The 21700-nt window shown below is 40.2% G+C and overlaps 2 protein-coding genes across 2 annotated transcripts in view; one reads left to right on the plus strand and one right to left on the minus strand.

Moving 5' to 3' along the window:
* Nucleotides 1–222: 222 nt before the first annotated feature.
* On the minus strand, nucleotides 223–6265 carry LOC105813730 (ubiquitin carboxyl-terminal hydrolase 44-like). Its single transcript, XM_012648504.1, is given in 3 exon segments — nucleotides 223–360; nucleotides 362–2390; nucleotides 6243–6265. Coding segments are annotated over 3 exon segments (2112 nt in total). The 3' UTR covers nucleotides 223–300.
* Nucleotides 6266–9877: 3612 nt separating this feature from the next.
* SLC25A24 (solute carrier family 25 (mitochondrial carrier; phosphate carrier), member 24) overlaps nucleotides 9878–21700 on the plus strand; it is a 42650-nt gene continuing 30827 nt past the window's right edge. The window contains exons 1-2 of the mRNA XM_012648506.1: nucleotides 9878–10174; nucleotides 19082–19208. Of these exons, the coding sequence (XP_012503960.1) occupies nucleotides 9992–10174; nucleotides 19082–19208 (310 nt within the window). The 5' untranslated portion in view covers nucleotides 9878–9991. The remainder of the gene's footprint in view (nucleotides 10175–19081; nucleotides 19209–21700) is intronic.

The raw sequence follows: 21700 nt of genomic DNA on the forward strand, positions 1-21700 counted from the left end.
AGTAGAAGATTGCACAAATTCATGATCTAAGCCAATTAAGACATCAAAATATAAAAGAGGTAACGCCAGTCTGAGGTAAACTCTAAAACTCCCAAGTATCTGAAAAAAGTTTAGTTACCTGCGGTTGATATATTTGTCTCTGTAAAAAAAAGTTTTGTTGTAGTTAGATACAAAATGTATAAATGTACTGTGCACTGATTCACAAGTAAAAAATAAAAACAATGAAGCTGAAAATTGTAAGTCAGCCCTTTTAAAAAGTATATATACAAATCGCAAGAAGAAAGCCCCACTGTCTTTGGATCAGCTAAGGGTTTCATTAGAAGAGGTATCAGCTTCTTCACTGGGATGCTGGCTACCCAGACAGGACCTCCGGAGGCAAGAGTTTAGAATGTCCATTCTCAGGAACTCGTTGAGTATAAAACAAGATATAAGCTTGGGCCTTGCATACTTCATCCATAGTGCACATGCTTAGCTTGGAATCATTGCAGTGTACCCAGAACCCTCCTTCAGAATTATAGCAGTAGGCAGTATAGTGTCCTGAGCCAAATCCTTTCCCGTGGTGCATTACTACAGCAGGTAAGTCATAGATAAAGCATTCGGGTCTGAGGGATTTCAGGGTCTCCCTGCAGCAATAGGGCTCCATGTTTAAGATTTCTTCAAAGCCAAGATGAACACCAATCTTCTCTCGGTTATTACGTCCTGACCACCTGAATCATTTGAGGTGTAGTCTGAGAACCTGAGGTAGGTGGCATATCATAAGCTGTTTCTGGGCTTCTGTGAGTACAACTGGTTTTGAGGAAAACCTTCTACACTTTGAGTTACACTGGTCACATACATAGATTTTTCCTTCTAAAGCTTCAGTTTCTGTAAATTTGGCCAACATTTCAGTAACCAGACATGGCTGGGAAGCAATATCTTTCCCACTGCATTGGTATCTTTCTGGAAATTCCAGTGACAAGTCCCAGAAAGGTTCTATGGTATTTGATTTGTTGTCACATGCAAGACATGTAACCTGACTAAGAAGTTGTCCATGAAAAATGTTATTTACAACATTCAGAACTTGTTTGATAAGTTTCCTTTGAGAAGTGGGGATAAGAGCTGGTAAACTGGTACCAGTTGTCTCTAGTTCATATTGTATTTTATCCAAAAGTTCACAAAGAAATTCCTGAGCGACTTGTTGGGCATAACCACGAAAAGCAGGAATTAGTCTCCACACTGAGTGTAGCATAGCAAATGGTGAGACCAAGGCCCACTTTCCAGACCACATGACTTGGAATAAAGTATGCAATTCATGACAAAGAGAAATGTATTGTGAACTTGGCTCTCGTGGCTGAATAAGCTCCATCTTTCTACTTTTTGATGCCCCACCACTTAGTCCTGATGACAAACTTGAATGTTCAGACCGAACAAAACCTGTATCTTTTTCTTGGCATTCATTCATTTGATATACTACTGTATCTGTAACTGCTAGATGCTTATAAGCAGATCTTGTCTTATCACTTGCAGTCACTGCCAGCCATTGGTTCAGATCAAGCTTTAAAAAACATTGTCGAAAAATAAGTAAATGACTCAATACCTGAAGAACAGAATTCATATAGCAAGTATTTCCCAAATTTCTCAATCCTGTTACACCAGGAGTTACTATTGGCCTTCGTTTAACTGAGGAGTCACTGATTTTTTTAAGTCCTACATCTTCTGACGTAGGTACTACTTCATCTTTTGCTGGTGATGCTGGAGTTTGTGGTGGTACTTGAACAGGAACTATTTCTATTGTGGTGGACTGAGCTAGACCTTGCAAACGTAAACTCTTTCTTGCAGGCATACTTTCCAATTCTGCTTTAACTTGATCCTCTAATTCTTGCCGTCTTTTCTTCACTACTCTTTTTGCTACTATCTTTTCCTGAAATTGTTCTTCTTGCCTTTTTCTTCCAATGGGTGACTGTTCAAACCACATTCTAAAGATTTTACCCATGAGCATCCTTCTCCTGTGCCAAAGAGCGGTATACATTTGATCTTCATTTTGAAGCAGAGATTGGGCGCCATCATGTAAGAAATAAGAATCATCACTTGTACCCATAGACCGTAAAACCCTTCCACTACGAGCAGTGCAGTGATAATTTTGACTTTTGATTGCACTTAATGTACTTCGTAGTAACTTCAGGTCTCCAGTTGCATTATCGTTAAGAACATAATCATCACAAAGGTAACAAAAAACACACATCTCATTCACCTCCAATGCAATAGGATGACTGCTTTCTTGAAAGTGCTTGAGTGCATGCTCTTCAGTATATCTTCCACAGGCAACATGGGAACAGCTAAGGCAAGCCCAAATCGACTCAGTCGTATTGCAGTCCACACAGTGCCATTTCAGCCCGAGCCGGAGCGGCCATCTTGGCGCTCACCCCCGGCGCCCCGGACCCCGGCCCCCGGTTCTGCGGCAGCGGCCCCTAGATAAGTATATTTTTAAAACACTGCAAATAAGATTATACTAACCACATTTGGAAAAATATTTGATATATATGATTAAAAGTCTAGGAAACATTTAATTTTTAAATATTACTCCTCAAATCAATGAATTTGTATAGATCTTTTAAAAAAAATTTAATACACTTCTCCCAGTAAAAACATATGCAAAGGCCAAATAGGTGATCCAAATGGCCAATAAATATATTGAACATATTCAATAATGTCAAAACGTATTTCTGCTTCTAGCCGTAATGGACTAACTACTACTAGACTTCCTGACTCATGTTATTTTCAAATGTTAGACATAACAGGGCTGTGATCCTTGAGTGAAGGGAAACAAATGAGTTTGAATCCTGCCATTATCTTGCTTTCTGGATAGGAGAATTTACCAGACCTCACTGCAGGAAGGGGGACCCCAAGCAGACTGTGGCAGCCTTGCTGAGCTGAGGAAACAAACATCAGAGATTCAGGGGGGCTAAGTAGGCTACAGTATGCAGGTCAGCGTAATAGAGGTCAGGCAGCCATACAGAGAAAGACCTCCAGAACTCTGGTTAAGGGTCCTCTATGAGGTGAGATTTCATGATGTTGTATTCATAGACAATGCCATAATCTATGTAGAAAATTAGGAGGAATCTACAAAAAACTACTAATTAGAGAATTCAGTAAGGTTGCAGGATACAAAAAAACATACAAAGATATACAAATGGCTGACAAGCACCTGAAAAGATGCTCAACATCACTAATCGTTAGGGAAATGCAAATCAAAACCTTGATAATAAACATCTCACATCCACCGGAATAGCTATTATCAAAAAAGAAAGAAAAGAACAAGTGTTGTAGAGGGGAAATGGGAACTCTCGTGCACTGTTGGTGGGAATGGCAAATGGCGCAGCTGCTATGAAAAATAGAATGGCGGTTCCTCAAAACATTAAAAATAGAATTACCATATGATTTAGAAATTCCACTTCTGGGTATATATCCAAAAGAATTTAAGCAGAGTCTCTAGGAGATACTTGTTCATACATGTTAACATCAGCATTATTTACAATAGGTAAAATGTAGAAGTAATGTAGCATCCCTCTATGGATGAATGGATAAACAAAATGTGGTATACAAATATTAAATACAATGGAATAATATTCAGCCTTAAAAAGGAAAGGACCTTCATTATATTTACATATTTTAAGGTTACATGCTGGTTATTCTGTAGAATATCCCCAATTTTGGCTTATCTGATGTTTCCTCATGATTAGATTCAGGTCATGCATTTTGCTGGGACTATTGCAGAAGCGATGTTCTCTCTTCATCCCATCAGGTGGCCTATGAGCTTATGTCTTGTCACTGGTGACATTAACGTTGGTCATTTGAGTAAGGTGGTATTTGCTAGGCTTCTTCGCTGTAAAATCGTTCTTTTTCTATTTGTAATGTACAATATTTTGTGGGAGATTGTTTGAAACAAGGTAAATATCACACTTCTCATCCAACTTTCCCTCACTGTATTAGCATTTATTGATATTTCTTGCCTGAATTAATTATGATACCATGATGATCACCAGATGGTCATATCCTAATTCCATCATTCCACCAACCTTTATTAGCTGGCATTCAACTGTAGAGAAGAATTTTCTCTTATTCCGGTTGTATGACATCCACGTGGACCGATGGATTCCTGTTGTATTTAATCTGCTAACATAATTTATTTTGATGCCCCAATTATCCTAGATTTGGACAATGAGAATTCTTTCAAGCTGACTCTGTCACCTTTTGGCACATCTCCATTTTTTGAGCACTTTCTGGTGAAACAAGATGTTCTATGCTCATCTTGTACCTTTGCTGCGGAATCAGCATTTCTCCAAGGTGTCCGAGTTTCTTTTGGAGAATGGTACTTAGAAGGAAAGATCTGGGGGCTGGATATGCTCTTTGCTACATGGACATTACTGCTGTTAGGCCCTGTCCATGGACAGAGCTAGGAAATATATGTATGTGTGTACGTACACATACATGCCCCTTTATATGTTTGTATCTAAAAATATTTAAAACCATGAGCTCACACCAATACCACTAATTAAAATCCAATACTGCAGGGTTCGTTCTAGCTTAACCCTTTCCATATAAGTAACTTGCTTCTCTGACAGCAAGACACCTAGCTCTCACTGTCCCCAGTATGTTTATTTGCTCAATCCCTTTGTATGTAATGGGTTTTCCAGCCCCATCAGGCTACTGCCTTGCTCAGCCACCTTCCTTCCTTGAGCTCTGACTCCTGCTGCGCAGCTTTCCTCATTCAAACCTGCCTAGGGGCTTTTAACTGGTGATTCAGGAAGCAAGGAAAAAAGGGAAGGGAGGCTAACTTCACCACTATACGATTCATCTGTGTATCCAAAAACCACTTGGACTTCCTAAATCTATTGAAATAGAAAAAAATTTTAATAAATAAAATTTTAAAAAAGAGAAGGGAGGGAGGGAGGAAGAGATGAAGGAGGGTGATGGGGGTTTTACATATAAAAATGTAAGTATGGGGGGAGGGGAGTCAAGGGCAACATACATGACCTAAACATCTGTACCCCCATAATATGCTGAAATAGAAAAATAAATAAATAAAAATGTAAGTATAGAATATTGATCCAATGTCAATGATTATTGATTTTTAGAGGAGCAAATTAATTTTTGCATTTTAAATGTATCAATCTTCGGAAAATAATTTAAATAAATCTGGAAAAACTGGAGACAGTCTTAATACAGTCTCTTTAATCATTTTCAAAATGCTGAAGTTTGTGGTTTTGAAGCCAGTTTGAATTCTACATACCTGTTTTGAAATGGGAGATATTTGCATGATTAGTAATTATGGCGATTTTCCAGTAATTAGTGCCGTGTTTTTATAAGAGTTGTTTGCATTTATTTATTTTACAAATTTTTAAAATAACCTTTATTCTCTTAAAAGTTAATATATGCAGTATAGGAAACTGAAAAACACAAAGAACAAAGTCATCCACAATCACAGCAGTTTACAGTTTGAGTGTCCTTCTAGGTCCTGAGTGTATATTTACAACATCCAATTTTATGGGCTTGAGATCATACAGTATGTATCATGCTTTTTCACACATCATTAATATTTACCAGTCCAAAATCCCAAAGATATATAAGTATTTCGATAACCAAGAATATACTACACCAACTCAATCTATTAGGAACAAATGTAATCCTGCCTTTTCTGGGACAAAAATCTCACAGACGACAAAAATAGCAATAGGCCTCTAGATAAAAGTATTGGCAGAGTTCCAATTAAAATACTGCGTTCCCTCAATGTTCGATTTAAAATGAAACATAAAGCAACAGAGCACACTAAATGTAATGTTTCTAAGAGAATTCATTATCAGATCTATACCATTAAAATATTAACAGGAAGGTATGTTTCCACTGAATTACTTAATATATTCTTATAGTATAGCCAAAAGAGATGCATATACGTCAATGGCTGCTGTCAAAATGCAAATATGAACACATCTTCATACATCCCTCCTTTCATCTTCCTTCTGCCCCTCTGCTTTCAACCTAATGAACAAGTTCTGCTATACACTGCTCAGAGGTGGTTTGACAATTCCATGTCCAAGATGCATCGTTTCTGTCAATTATAACAAAAAGATACTCACAAAGTGGCTAATTCACTAGTTCTACTTTTTATCACACATCTCAGGACATCTCCAAAGCTTAGATGTTATGAAATAATGAACTTTGTCCACAATAAACACAGACACTTTACTAAAAATGCACATACAGACCTATGGTTATAATCTAAAACCATCTTCTAGATATGGAGATACGGGCAAAGAGCCCTTCCCTTCACCCTCCTTATTCCCCCTCCTCCCCTACTCCAGTGACTAAGTACAGGACTATGTCTAGCTTCAAGTGGTGGATTAATAAAGGTCACTCCCAGAAGACACTCCTTCCTAAAAACTAACAAAAGGACATTTATAAAGGGATTATTTTACTACCTCTACTTTTAACATACTTTGAGCATTAGGACATGTTTATCCTTTAATACACAACAATGTTAACTAAAATACACATACAGCACAATGGTACAGTTATTTTTGAGGATGGGGTAGGGTTAGTAGACAGGCTGAGCAAGAAACAGAATTCACCTTATTTGGAATTCTGTCTCCTAAATAACTTGGAAAATCTGATGGACTTTCCGATTAGCTTAATGTGATATAAATGAGCCAAAATTTAAAATGATTATTGTTTTACTAAAAACTACTAGGACATCCAAGTTCAAAATTCATTGCATGATACAATTATCTTCCCAGCGATAGTGATGGCTTTACACTGGACCAAATCTCTTACATAGCCTACTTTGTGATGACTCAAATTTAAAAGAGTAATGACCAGGATTTTGAGATAGAATCGGTCCTTTGGAGAAGCTGATACTTTGTTCTTATTAGCACCACATAATAACTAAGTGGTTCAGCATATAAAAAGCGTAAACATATTTACCAGCTAAAACTATGAGAATCTAGAGTGATTATTCAAGGAATTCAAAGTAGGTGCTGAAAGAGGTCTCGAGGACCAAAATCGATGAAATTGATAAAGTCTGAAGGTTGTTCTGGTGGAAAATGGTAGTACTTGAAAAGGCTGGAGAGAAAATAGAAACAGCTGAATTGTGCTGAACCCTAGACTTTTATTCTGACCACAGAAATGAATTGGGTTGAGGAATTGTGAGTTCAGGTTTGCTACTCCTGCCCTCTGTAGGAACTACTGGTCTTTGGGCATTACCAATAGAAGCAGGCAGGGATGCCTTCTCGCCTGCAGATGTTTAAATGTCTACATAAAGTTTTGTTCTCTTATGCGGGGAATTGCTAGTGTTAATTACACCTTTTATCTGTAAGGTGTTTTTCTCAGTCCATTGCAGATATATTTTTGTAAAATACAGTAAAAATGAGTTACTAGAAAATTGAAATTAAAATGCAAGCCCTGAGTTTTTATTATTAGATTCAACAAACATAAAATTACCTTGTCAGATTGCTATTAAGTTTCTAAATCCTTCCTCTCAATCTCTGGTTTATCTTGTAGCAGACAGGTAACAGCTTGCAGACTGGCATCAGAGTGCAAACCACGCGAGTGGCACCGCTGTCCACTAGCAGAGCTTCGCAAGCTTTAATGAGGGAAACACTCATCCAGGGCTCTGGTTTAAATGCAGTTCCTACTTAGTAGGCTTGCGTAGGCCTAAAGTTCTGTATTTCTGACAGGTACTCAAGTGACACTACTGCTGCTGGTCTGTGGCCCACACTTGATAGCAAGGCTTAAAGTTTAAATACTCTGTAAACTATTTTATTTGATTTTCACAGTGATCTTTTGAGCTAAGAATTCTTATTGCAGTTTACTCATGTTTAAGTCAGATTTTAAAGTTAGATTTATTGAGATACTTTACACGGAGTAAAGTTAACCCTTTTTAGTGTGCAGTTCTGTCATTTTTGACAAACACAGTTGTGTAATCACCACCACCATAATTATTTAATAAGCTATAGGACAGTTTCATCACCCCCAAAAGCTTCCTTATACTCTTTTGTAGTCAACCCCCTTCCCCCAACTTCCAGCTATGGCAACTACTGATCTATTTTCTGTCCCTATAGTTTTGCCTTTTCCAGAATGTCATGTAATGCATTGTTGCATGTATTATTCTTTTTTGTTGCTGAGTAGTGTCTCATATGAATGCAACACAGGTTGTTTATCACTTCACCTGTTAAAGAACATTTTGATTGTTTCTGGGTTTGGCAATTATGAATAAAACTTCTATAAATATTCACGTAAAAGTTTGTGTGAAGACTGGCTGGCCATAGTGGCTCACGCCTGTAATGTTAGCACTCTGAGAGGCCCAGGTGGGAGGAATGCTTGAGGCCAGGAGTTCGAGACCAGCCTGAGGAAAAGCGAGACCTCGTTTCTACTAAAAATAGAAAAAATTAGCCGGGCATGGTGGCGCATGCCTGTAGTCCCAGCTACTTGGGAGGCTGAGGCAGGAGGATCGCTTGAGCCCAGGAGTTTGGGGTTGTGGTTAGTTATGATGATGCCGCGCACTCCAGCCCAGGTGACAGAGTGAGACTCTGTCTCAAAAAAAAGTTTCTGTGTGAAGGTAAGTTTTCTCAATGAAAATGCTGACAGATAATTCTTCTAATTATTACCGCCCCTCCCCCCAAAAAAATTAGAGAGAGGAAAACAAAAGCATGTTAAGTGTGGAGTGACTTTCAAGCAACCTCCCTTCAAAAGTACAGAGTATCCACAGTAGGGGTTAAAAGAGGTTTTCAAGGACAGAGAGAAAATCTGATGAAGTTCAAAAGCTGTTCCAAAGGAAGGGCATACTTCTTAAGACTGGAAGTTGGAAGTAATAGAAACATAAATTAGTTTCAAGATGATTTTACTAAACAGGCAGTCTTTAACTTACAAACTCTAGATTCATACGTGTCTTAAGCGTATAAAATGGTATGAAAGGAGGTAAGTTCAGGGTCTGACTTCCTGGCTTTTGTTGCAACAACCGGTTTTTGTTCAGCGATTCAGAAGGTGTGGGGAGATCCTAATCTACCAGTACAGAGATGTATTCTCTCCCGCAGACACCGGAAGTACGATCATTGCTATTAAGTAGCTGCCAAAGAACAGAGAATTATCACCATTAGAGACACCTCATTTTATTGGGGCTTTAGAGAATTGAGACCGTTCGCGTACGGTGTGTAATCTTGCCCGGAGGCAGATGCTCACACCCGCATCTTAGACGAGAGGCTGCGCAGAGGCTCTGCCGCATCCGCAGTCCGCGCGTTCCCTGGGCGTGCGATGCTCCCTCCTTTAGGCCACGTTATCCGCAGCGAGACGTTCTGCCTCCCCTGAGTGCTAGATCCCAGAGCTCGGGCCTGCACCTCGCGCGGGGGCCCGAGGGTTTCTGCAGAGTGCTGCTGGCAGGCTTCACCGCGCTCCGTCACGGCGGGTCAGCCGACTACCCTCTGCATCCCGGCAGGCCCCGTTTTCGCCGTGCGCGCCCGGCCGGCCGATGTCGATCTCTTCTGCAAAAAGCCCCAGGGCGTCTCCGTTATTATTATTATTATAATCGCACCAACAGCTTCTTTCGGATGTAACCCCTCCGCTTCTCAAAGCAGGATTCCCGTCCCCGATGATCGACCACCCAACTCTCTGTGTGAGCGGAGCGCAGGCCCGGAGACGCGCCGTGTCCGTGGAGCTCCGCGAAAGAGAGGGACCCGCGGGACAGCCCCGCCGCGCCGGTTTCTCGGCGGAGAGAACCGCCCGGGCCGTCCTCCGGGGCGCCGAGCGGGAGCGGCTCTCCGTGGCGCGCCCGCCCGCCTTGCCCCCGCCCGCCCGCAGCCCGCGCGCCTCCTCGCGCCCAGGCCGGCGGCGAACTCCGCCCCAGCGGCGGCCACACCCCGGCGGCGGCCCGCTCGCCCCTCCCAGCCGGGCCGCGCGGGCCCGGGGCGCGCCCTGCAGCCTGGGCCTCCGCGACTTCGCTCGGCGCCGGCCCGCGCCCGGGACCATGCTGCGCCGGCTGCCGGCCTCCGTGCTGCCCGCGGCGGCCTGCCAGGACGCGGAGCCGCCGACGCGCTACGAGACCCTCTTCCGGGCGCTGGACCGCAACGGGGACGGCGTGGTGGACGTGGGCGAGCTGCAGGAGGGGCTCCGGAGCCTGGGCATCCCGCTGGGCCGGGACGCCGAGGAGGTGGGCGGCGGCCGGGCGCGGGGCGCTGCCGGGACCGGGCGGGGCGCGGCCGGGCCCAGCGGGGGAAGGCGGAACTGGGGCCCCGGCCCTGGCGGGGGACCCGGGAATGGGCCGTGCGGCCAGTTGCCGGTGACAGAAGTGGGTCAGTGTCCGAAAGGCTACCGGTGTTTTTCCAGAGAAAATTAGCAGGGTGACACTCTGGCCCACGGGCACTGTTACCTTCTTAAACCCGGCCCACGGCACTTTGTTCCGGATCCATCCCGGGTTCTTTACCTGTTTTTTTGTACCTTTGCGAACATTTAATCTTTTTTTTCTTTTCTTTTATTTTTTTAGCTCTCAGACTCCAGTGGGTCCCAAGTTCTGTAAAAGGGCTCACGTTTTGTGTCTCTTTGAAGCTGCGTTGTTACGCCAGCGAGTGTCGTCTACTGTTTCAGAACTGTTTGAAAACCAGTTGTGTTTCCCTCGACTTCCTGTTGGGGAGGAATGGCGACATTCCATTGTTCACAACATTCCTAAGTTAGTGCCCTAAGCGCATAAATTGATCTTAAGGTTGACCCATCGCTGAGCAATTTCACCTTCTCTGAGTCATTTGAATTGTGTGTCTGACGTTCACAGCTTAGCAGGGTGGGGATATTTGGAATGTCTCCAACCCCGCTGGGGGTTAAGAGGACACCAGTGGCGTTCCCTGTCCAGAGGAAAGTGATTGGGTTACTGTAAGGGCTGACAACTGTTTTATAGTTGTAATTTAAACTACTCTTTCAACGTCTTTAGTAGTTACAGGCTCTTCAGTTTACTATTTCTTCTGGAGTCAGATTAAGTTGAGACACTTTTGTGGAAACTGCCCCTTTTGCCCAAGGTTCATAATATTCACTTACGATTTTATAAAACTTCTGACTGATCTGTAAGTAGGTTTGCTATTTCATTCCCGACATCTATCCTTTTCTCCCCTTAAATCTTGCCAAAGGTTTATTCATGTTAATCACACTTTGAAAGAACCGACTTTCGGTACTTTCTGCTGATTGTCTCAGAAATGGCCCAGTTCAGGTTTCTCATCCTATCCACTCATTGGCTGGAAGCAGCACAGGGAGGGGATGGCTTTGGAGCTCCCTGTGTTGCATCAGGAGGTGCCACCAACTAAAGGATGTCAGTCACCTGTGCTCCACACAGCAGGAGCCTTTGAAGGAAGATCTGAGTGGTACATCTGCATGGGCCCTACAATAGACAAAAGCTGTTTGGAGTCCTCAAGAATTTTTGAGATTGTAAAGGGATCCTAAAACCAAAAAGTTTGAGAATTGCTGCTCAACATCACTTTTTAATGACTGCATCATATTCCGTTGTATGTTTTTATCATAGTATTGTTATCAATTCTCTATCGATCATCATTTAGTTTATTAATAGTTTAAAAATGTTTATAAGTGAAGTTGCAATGGAAGTCCTTTGTATTCGTTTTTTCATTTTGCTCCAGTTATCTTCATAAGATAAATTTTGAGTAGGAGGAATTGCTGAGTCTGAGGGTACACACATTTTAAATTGCCTTTCAGAAACTTTGCACTCATTTGCATTCTTCGTTGATTGACACCGTTTGCGCCACACCCATTCAGGATATCAGTCTGCATAAACTTTCCCATTTTGAAAGTGCCGTTCCTTTCAGTTTCTGTCTTAGTCCCTTTAGTGTTGCTATAAAGGAATACCTGAGGCTGGGTAATCTATAAAGAAAAGAGGTTTATTTATCTCACGGTTTTGCAGGCTGGGAAGTTAAAGGAGCATTGTGCCAGCAGCCACCAGGCTTCTGGTGAGGGCTTTCCTGCTGCATCACAACATGGTGGAAGGTCAAAGGGGAAGCAGACACATGCAAAGGGGTAAAACCGAAGGAGTGTCCTGGCTTTATAACAACTCATTCTCTCCATTCGAGAGAAGGGGAGAGCAAGAGCGAGAGGGAGAGAGAGCACTCGCTCAGTACTGGGAGAATGGCACCAGGCCATTCATGAGGGATCCACCCCCATGACCCAAACATTTCCCTCTAGGCCCTACCTCCCAACACCACCACATCAGGGGTCAAATTTCAACATGACTTTTGGTGGGGACAGACAAACCATATTTAAACCGTAGTAGTTTCTCTGCTTTTTTATTCTGTTCAGGTCCTCCAAAGGATTGGATTATGCCCACTCATAGTGGTGAGGCTGCATCTTCTTTACTCAGTCTGGATTCAGATGCTAATGTCTTCTAGAGGCAGCCTCACAGATGCACCCAGAAATCATGTTTTACTAGCTATCTGAGCATCCCTTAGTCCAGTCAAGTTGATACACAAAATTAACCATCACACCTGGGATGGAATTAGGATTACACAGTCAACCTTTACACAGAGGCATAGGTCATGGGTCTCTGTAATGTCAAGGATTGAGGAGCTTGTCTACTTGAGTACCTAGAAACAAGAATTGTGGGGCGACAATAGTTTGCCTCTAAGACAAATACTGAACTTGTAGTGAAATTTCTATAAATTTTCATCTGATGTGATCTCTCCATGTTTCCAAACTTTTGTAATGAATTCAACATTTAGAAGACAGCAAATTTCTAAGTTTCTTTAGATCTTAAATGGAAAGAATATAGAAAGAAGAGTAGAATGTAGAAAATAGGCATAAGGAAAGCAATAGGTAACTGTTACTAAGTTCCAAAACCATCCAGGGAAGAGAAGAGACTTCAGAGTAAGTGTTGAGACAAAATTAAGAACCGGTGGGAAGTGAAATCACTGCAGTTTTTTTCTGATATGACTCCTCTTTTCTATACATTCCAACTCTCTCCTCATTGTGAAATTACTCGCTTGGAAGAGAGAAAATTCACATTAAGTTTTCGTGGGACTCAGGAATATAAGAATATGAACTAAGAGTAGCAGTAGTATGAGGAACAGGCAGATACAGTATTTAACCATTTTTACTAATTTCCCCATAATTGTCTAGTAATTCTGTCTCCTTTTAAGAGTCTTTGTTCATTTTCTTCTCCTTCTCCTTCCCCTCACCCATCTCCTCCCTCTCCTCCAGCTCCTTTCTGTTTTTCATCAGCGGTCCCATTAGAACGTTCTAAAAGACAGTCCCAATATTTGGGTGTCATTTGAGATGCTCTGATGAACAAAAATTACATTTCAAGACATTAAAGAGTAGAGGAAATAATTTAAGTTTACTGAAATGGAAATCATAGGGAAAATAAAATGATGGTGAAGAGTCAGCAGTTTTAGGTCGAAGTGTGTTTACTTTGGTTCAATTTAGGCTTGGAAGACTTTGGAACTCTGTAGGCCCACTCCACCACCCCATCTGGATTTAGAAATAAGGCAATAAAATGAAAAAAGGAGATCTTATCCAGTAGAACTTTACAGATATTTTCCTGTCCTCTAGTCCTGACAGCATAGTGGCAACTTTTTTATTAATATGTGAAGGAGAAAGGGGAATTGGCTTTGCAGAGTACAAAGGTGTTCCTGTACCTAAGTTAAGTGCTAGATGATTTAGCAAATGTGTTACGTTAGCTTGGGGAAATTATAGGCAATTCTAAAACTAAGGTGTTTGCCAATTTTTATAGGCACACACTCTTACTGTAATTTTCTTAGGAGAGATTTAGAATCATAGGAGGTATAGGACTTGTAAACCTGAGAAAATTACTTTATGGACTGAATATTTGTGTTTCCTCCCAATTCATGTGCTGAAACCTTAACCCCCAGTGTGATGGTATTAGGAGGTGGGACCTTTAGTAGGTGATCAGGTCATGAGGGTAGAGCACGTACCGTACGCCAAGCACTGCACCCTGGTTTCCTCATCTGCGTTATCAGAGGCCTGATCTGGATGCTGTCTGTGGACCAGTCCTGTCTAAAATGTTATCTCTGTAAAGTTCAGTTGGGCTTTTTAATTCCTAAAAAAAACTGGTGTCTTTTTCCTTTTAAAGCTAAATGCTCTTTATGTTTGTTTAAAGCCATTGTCTTGGATTTGGATTTGCAAATCTAACTTGTATTTGCCTATTTGATATAAACTAGCCTTTCATAAGAAATGCCCATCCCCCTGATCCCTGGTTTATGCCGTAAACAAGTTCAATCCTTTGAAACACATTTCTTCCTTATCAAAACAAAATTTTCTGCAAATCTGTCTTTTGATTTTGGTAAGAGGTGGTGTGAGCCATATAAACTCTCTGTATACCCAGTGATGACTGATGGGGGCTCACATATCAAAACTAGGCTCATGCCTGTAATCCCAGTGCTTTGGGAGGCTGAGGTGGGAGGATCACATGGAGCCAGGGCTCAAGATGAGCCTGGGCAGCATAGCAAGACCCTATCTCTAAAAAAAAAAAAATAGCCGGGCAGGGTGGCACGTGCCTGTAGTCCCAGCTACTCAGGAGGCTGAGGCAGGAGGATCGCTTGAGCCCAGGAATTCAAGGCTATAGTGAGCTATGGTCATGCCACTGCACTCCAGCCTGGGTGACAGAGTGATACCCTGTCTCTAAGAAAATAAAGAAATAAAATTAAAAAACAAACAAGGGAGAGACATCCCTGGAGAGCTCTGCATCAACCACACAGGACAGTGTATTTCAGGGGAACACTATTGTGGCTTTTTTCAGGTGGCAGTCAAAGCTCTAGGGTGTTCTGATATGAGATCTTTTCCCACATGTCTCCAACTTCCCTAGTACGAAAGTCATTTATATAGACAGAATTCAATTGGTTAAAAATAATAGAAATGGTAATTATATCATGTAGTGTTAAGATATAAAAGATAAAACATTTTATTATGATAACTAGTTGGGTTTATGAATAATGATGAAAGTTGAGAGAGGGAATATACAAATGGATATTGGCCAGACCATAAATAAAAATAGAGCTTTGACCCACAGTCTGCAGCAATCTGCTGAGGAAACTAGCTCCTTAGCTACAGTAAACAGACCAAGAAAGCAATGTCTGTTATGTTAGACTTGCAGGAAGTCAGATTGCTATCTCTAGTGACAATATAGGAAGCTGAGCAGTAACCTTCTGAACAATCAGCCCCAATGGTTAGGACTTGATTAGTAACTGACAGCTTCCCTGATTTTTGCCTCCCTTCCAACTTAGGACCAACCAGAGAAAGCCAAATGTGCATCCCCAACCAATTAGATAGGGTGCCCCACTTCAGTTAGCCAGGCTACAGCTTCCCCATGCCCTGCTTCCAGTCAGGACACACATGAAGCCTACCCTTTTTTTCACTGCAAAGCTTCCTTACTCCTTTGTCTGCCTTTGGATCTCTGTCAAAATGCAAGCAACAGTGTCTGACTCGCTTGCTGTAGCAAGCTCAGGATAAATAGCCTTTGCTTTTCTCCTTTAGTTGATCTTCATTTATTTCCACAGGGGAATATATAAAACAATTCAAAAAAAAGAAGCCCTAGTCTTTCATATTGCAGTAGTCCTACCTTATCCCTGGGGGATGTGTTTCAAGACCCCCAGTGGAGGCCTGAAACCAAACCTTATATACACTGTGTTTTTTCTTTTCTTTTCTTTTCTTTTTATTTCAGGGTATTATGAGGGTACAAACATTATGGTTACATTTTATGTCTTTGCCTCACCCAAGCGAGGATTAGAGGCATGCCCTTCCCCTCTACAATGCTCACTGTGTCCTTTAGTTGTGGGTTTACCCCCTGCCCATCCCCCTGATCCCTGGAGAGTATTAGTGCCATGTGAGCACCCTAGTGTTCAATAGTTAGTACCAATTTGATGGTGAGTGCCAGTGGAGCCCATTCTTCCGATCTTGTGGTACCTCACTTCGGATAATGGGCTCAAGTTCAGTCCAGGAAAATATAAGAGGTGCTAGATCACTGTCGTTTCTTATAATGAGTAATATTCCATTGTATACATATACCAAATTTTAATAATCCACTCATGAATTGATGGGCATTTGGGTTGTTTCCACATCGTTGCAATAGTACACTATGTTTTTTCGACCCGATAACCTAGACAGCTACTAAGTGACTAACAGGTTGGTAGCATAGACAGTGTGGATGTGCTGGACAAAGGGATGATTTACCTCCAGGCTGGACAGAGCAGCATGGCATGAGATTTCATCATGCTGTTCAGAATGGCATGAATATGAATAGTTTGTTTCTGGAATTTTCCATGTAATATTTTTGGACCATGGTTGACCACAGGTAAATGAAACCACAAAAAGCCAAACTGCAGATAAGGGAGGACTACTGTATTGGTAAGCCAGAGTCATTAGGTGATTGTAACTCTAGGAGTCTTTATTTACCCTAAGAAAGGTTGCAGAAACAAGGGTAAAAAAATTGAACTATTCAAAGATAGGGTTAGGAATGTCCTTTAACTTGTAATTGCCAAAATGGTAGCTGTTCACTGATATTTCCATCGACTGAAATACAAACTTCTTGAATGAAACTTTGGTACACAAATGGGGCCCCAGAATGCTGTGGCAGTTACTCTTGGGTTATGCAAGTGTCAGTGTATGTTTTGAGTAATCAGGAAATAATTTCCAGATGAAGATCGTTCTCAATTTAATTTGTAAAAGGAATTAAATAGTAATAATTATTTTTAAGTGACATAAATATATTTGCTTTTAAAACTATCAGTAGTAATTGATGATATTTTAATCAAGTTTATTTAGGTTGCGGGTAAGAGATACCACTCAAACTAGCTTAAATAAAAAAGGCCGGAATTCTCTGCAGATACTCTATCAGACTAAGGAAATACTTTCCTATTGCTAGTTTGCTAATAGTTGTTAATCATGAATTATGTTGAATCCATCAAATGTTTATTAAGATGATCATATGACTTTTCCCTTTTATTCTGTTAATGTAATTTACAAGATTTCTTTTTTAAAAAAATATTAACCCAACCTGGCATTACTGGAATACATTCATCATATATATATATATATATATAGTGTGTATGCAGTCATGTGTTGCTTAGTGACAGGGATATGTTCTGAGACATATGTCAGGTGATTTTGTCTTTGTGTGAACAGCACAGAGTGTACTTACATAAACCTAGAAGGCATAGCCTACTACATACCTAGGCTCTGTGGTACAGCCTGTTGCTCCTAGGCGACAAACCTGTGCAGCATGTTACTGTACTGAATACTGTAGGCAATTGGAACACAACGGTAAGTGTTTGGGTATGTAAACATATCTAAACGTAGAAAAGGTACAGTAAATATATGGTATTATAATCTTATGAGACCACCATTGTGTGTGCAGTCCATCCTTGACTGAAACGTTATTATATGGCACATGACTGTACATGTAATGTATTATCTATTTTGTGTATTGTTAGATTTGATTTGTCAACATTTTATTTAGGAGTTCTGCGTCTATTTCAGTAGTGACATTGCTTGTCATTTTCCTTTTTTGTGATGTTTCTGTTAGGTTTGAATCAAAAGTATACTTATAAGATGGGTTGGGAAATGTTCCCATCTCTTCTAGTCTCTGGAAAATTTGTGTTACTTCTTTCTTAAAAGTTTGGTAGACATTACTGAAAAACCATGTGGGCCTAGAGTTTTGTCCATGGGAATGTTTTAAAATTGCAGATTAAATGTCTTTAATACTTATAGGAATATTCAGATTTTCTATTGTCTTATATCAATTTTTAATAAGTTTTTCTGGGCATTTGTCTATTTTATCTCATTTTTATATTCTTTAAGTAAACCTGTTCATAATATCATTAATGTTTATAGTGTCTAGTGATTTCCATATTTACATTCTGACATGGGTTATTTGCCAATTTCAGGAGTCTATCAGTTTTGCTGGTCTTTTCAAAGAGCCATCTTTTGACTTTGTTGATCCTCTCAATCTATGTTTTCTTTTTCATTACTCTTTGTTCTTTGTCTCTTTCCTTCAACTTCTTTTTTGCTTAATTTTTTTCTTATTTCTTGAGATTGAAGTATGACTCCATGATTGATCATTGATTTTTGGTCTTCTTTTCTTTATGCATTTAAAACCATAAATCTTCCTCTAAGCATAGCTTTAGTTGCAGCTCACAAGTTTCAGACCTGTCTCTCTGAGTCTAGAGCTTGGAAGTCTGACTGTTGTATCATCCTGCCACACGTAGCATTATTTCCCCAGAACAGCATGACAGTCAGAATGATAGGATTTGTAAGTTTTGGGTGGGTGATTGTGAGTGTCTTAATAGGTAGAAAGTTGTATTTTGGGTGGTGGTGGGAGAAGTCTTACATGTAATATCAAATTTTATATGGTCTTATTTCTTTCTCTAAAGCAGTGACTGCTATGGATAGAAATGGACAGTTTGATATGACAGCTTTTTATAAAGATCATCTTTAGGAAAAGATTATTTAATTTTGGAAATCATAGGAGAAAAATACTATTTTAAACATTTAAATCCTATGCTAGGTCAAGTGTTTGTCTTCCATCTTGGGGTTTATAAAGTACATGTCAAGAAATTTAGGGTGTGATTACATTAACCTTAAAAATGCTGTGTTTTATAGAAATCAATGCGTCATTTTTCTAATTAAAAATTTAACACATGGCCAGATACGGTGGCTCAAGCCTGTAATCCTAGCACTTTGGGAGGCCAAGGCAGGAGAATCACTTGAGCCCAGGAGTTAGAGGCTGCAGTGAGCTATGATTGTGCCACTACACTCTACCCCAGGCAACAGAGTGAGACCCTGTCTCAAAAAAAAAAAAAAAAAAGCTTTGTTTTATAGAAATAAATGCATCATTTTTCTAATTAAAATTTTAACCCAAGATCTGGAATCTTTTTGCAATGGCAGGGTTACTTTTATTATTGATCTTTATCATAATGAAAAATGATATATCTGGCCAAAAATTGGTACTGTAGTCTTATAGGAAAACAGCCAATCTGCTTGAAATATGTGTACAAATAATTTAGTGTTTTAGCCCATATTGGCAATAAAATCTCTCTGATTTTTTTTTTTTTTGTAGAAAATTTTTACTACTGGAGATATCAACAAAGATGGAAAGCTGGATTTTGAAGAATTTATGAAGTACCTTAAAGACCATGAGAAAAAAATGAAACTGGCATTTAAGAGTTTGGACAAAAATAACGATGGTGTGTCTTTCTTTTCTATTCTTTGCCAGCTGTGAAGAAGTACTTCTTATGCTTCCAAGAGACTAAAACAATGCATATTTAGTCACTCATTTTTGAGATGATAATTATTACTTGTGATAATACTTATTTTTCTTAGTAATGTGACTTTTATATAGAATTCATACTTTTAGCAAAGAAAACTTACAGATAGCTTTGTCTTCTGAATTAAAAACTGTGGGTAGGGCCTGTTGTAAAATGTAGCTACTATGGAACATTATGCCAATTTTACTAAAGCTATGGGGTAAAAATAATAGTTATGTTCTCTTGCCTTCTGGATAAGAGAAATTTATTTTTGTTTGTATATAGGCATAACTATTGTGTATTCTAAAATTTAAAAAGCTTTCAGGTCATCTTGCATTTGATAGTCATTTTGAAGAATTAATTTAGAGAAGATACTATTTGATACTGAAAATTAGAAAAAATAGCATATAATCATTTAAGCATGTATCTGCTGGTTGGGATTATGGTTTCTCTATTTAGATTAATAGTTTGGAGTTTGTCTTTGTTTGTTTTCTGTTGCTATAACAGAATACCACAGACTGGGTAATTTATAAAGAAAGGGAAATTTATTTCTTAGCAGTTCTGGGGGCTGGGAAGTTCAAAGTTAAGGGTCTGCATTGGGCGAGGGCCTTCTTACTACATTGTAGCATGCTGGGAGGCATCACATGGTGAGACAGAGCAAGTATGTTACCCCAGATCTCTCTTCCTCTTCCTGTAAAGCCACCAGTCCCATGGTGAGGGCTCTACCCTGACAACCTTATCTAATCCCAGTTACCTCCTAAGGCTCCACCTCCAAATTCATCATCATATGAGTGTGGAGATTAAGTTTCCAACACATGAAATTTGGGGGACATATTCAAACTATAGTATAGTTGGAGTCCCAGTTATGCCGGGCAAAAAGCAAGGGTCATGGTAGAAGAAAGGGAGTCATGAAGCCTTCATCACCAAAGGCAATCTTTTATAGGAAGAGGGAATTATTAAAAATTTAATATACACCACACCCTTCCCTGTATATTAGTCAGGGTCATTCCATTCACAGACTTGGGGAACAAGTTAAACAAATAGGTTGAGAGAAAATATAGTTCATATCAAGGGTTGGCAAACTTTTTGTAAAAGTCCAGATAATTCTGGGCCACGTGGCCTCAGTTGTAGCTATTCATCTCTACCATGGTACCTCAAAGGCGCCCACAGGCAAAATGTAAATGAATGAGCATGACAGCATTCCAATAAAACTTTATTTGTAAAGACAGTCAACCGGCCTTATTTGGCTTAAGGATTGTAGTTTGCAAGCTTTTGGTTTATACTGAATATTAACTAAAGTTAAATTCAGAGTAAGTTATTTCAAACAAACAACTAAACCCTTTGAGTGATTTTGATGATCACTGAAGTCTGTGGCTCTTAGCCAGGAAGACCTGAGTTTGTGGTGGGAAGTAGGACTTTTGGAACGTTTGTTGCCTCTAGTAACTTTACATTACATGTCTCCAAGTCTAGCCTTAGTTTAATCTTTGAGCAAAATTCAGTTCTTGCACTCAGCTTTCCTTTTTCCCAGCAAACTTTCATCCCAACCTGGACTCTCGACAGTTCAGTTACGGAGATAAGGTCGTACACTGATAGGGCAGGCAGTGGCTGGGAGATGGAGCTACCTCAGGATCACCTGCCACATCGCTAGAGGCTGATCATCTCAGCACAGAAGTTGTGCACACAGCAACTGTCCATTGCAGAGAATTCTAAATGAACCAGAGGAAATAAAGATGAAATTTTAATGATACATTTGTAGCAAATGTAAAGTATCCCTTTACTTGATCTCGTTTATATATTTTGAAACAATTTCTCATTATAGATTTATGTTTTTATTTATCAGACTTCTTTAAAGCAAAGCATTTACAGTCCATCCTCCTTATTTGCAGATTCTGTATTTGTGAATTTGTCTACTCACTAAAATTTAACCCTAAAGTCACCCCAAAGTGTATACTTACAGCTCTTTGCCTGCCATTGATGGACTCGCACAGGGCAGTGAAACATTTGAGTCGCTGAGCACGCGCATTCTTGGCTGAGGCAGAATGTGGCAACGCCGCCTTCTTGTTTCAGCTCATACGGTAAACAGGGGACCTTTTCTAGGTGTATCTTGTGCCACATTTTTTTGCAGTTTTATACTTTTTATTGGTAATTTTGCTTTTTAAAACGTTCCCCTAATGTAATGCTGAGGCGCTATCCTCGTGCTCCTAAGTGCGAGAAAGCCATGGTGTGCCTCATGGAGGAAATACGTGTGTTGGATAAACTTCACCATGAGTTCAACATTAGTGAATCAATGATGTATATATTAAACGAGGTGTTTTTTTTTTTTTTTTTTGAGACAGAATCTTGCTTTGTTGCCTGGACTAGAGTGAGTGCCGTGGCGTCAGCCTAGCTCACAGCAACCTCACACTCCTGGGCTCAAGCGATCCTCCTGCCTC

The sequence above is a fragment of the Propithecus coquereli genome, unplaced genomic scaffold, assembly GCF_000956105.1.
Source record: "Propithecus coquereli isolate 6110/MARCELLA unplaced genomic scaffold, Pcoq_1.0 Scaffold289, whole genome shotgun sequence".
NCBI classification, from domain to species: Eukaryota; Metazoa; Chordata; class Mammalia; order Primates; family Indriidae; genus Propithecus; species Propithecus coquereli.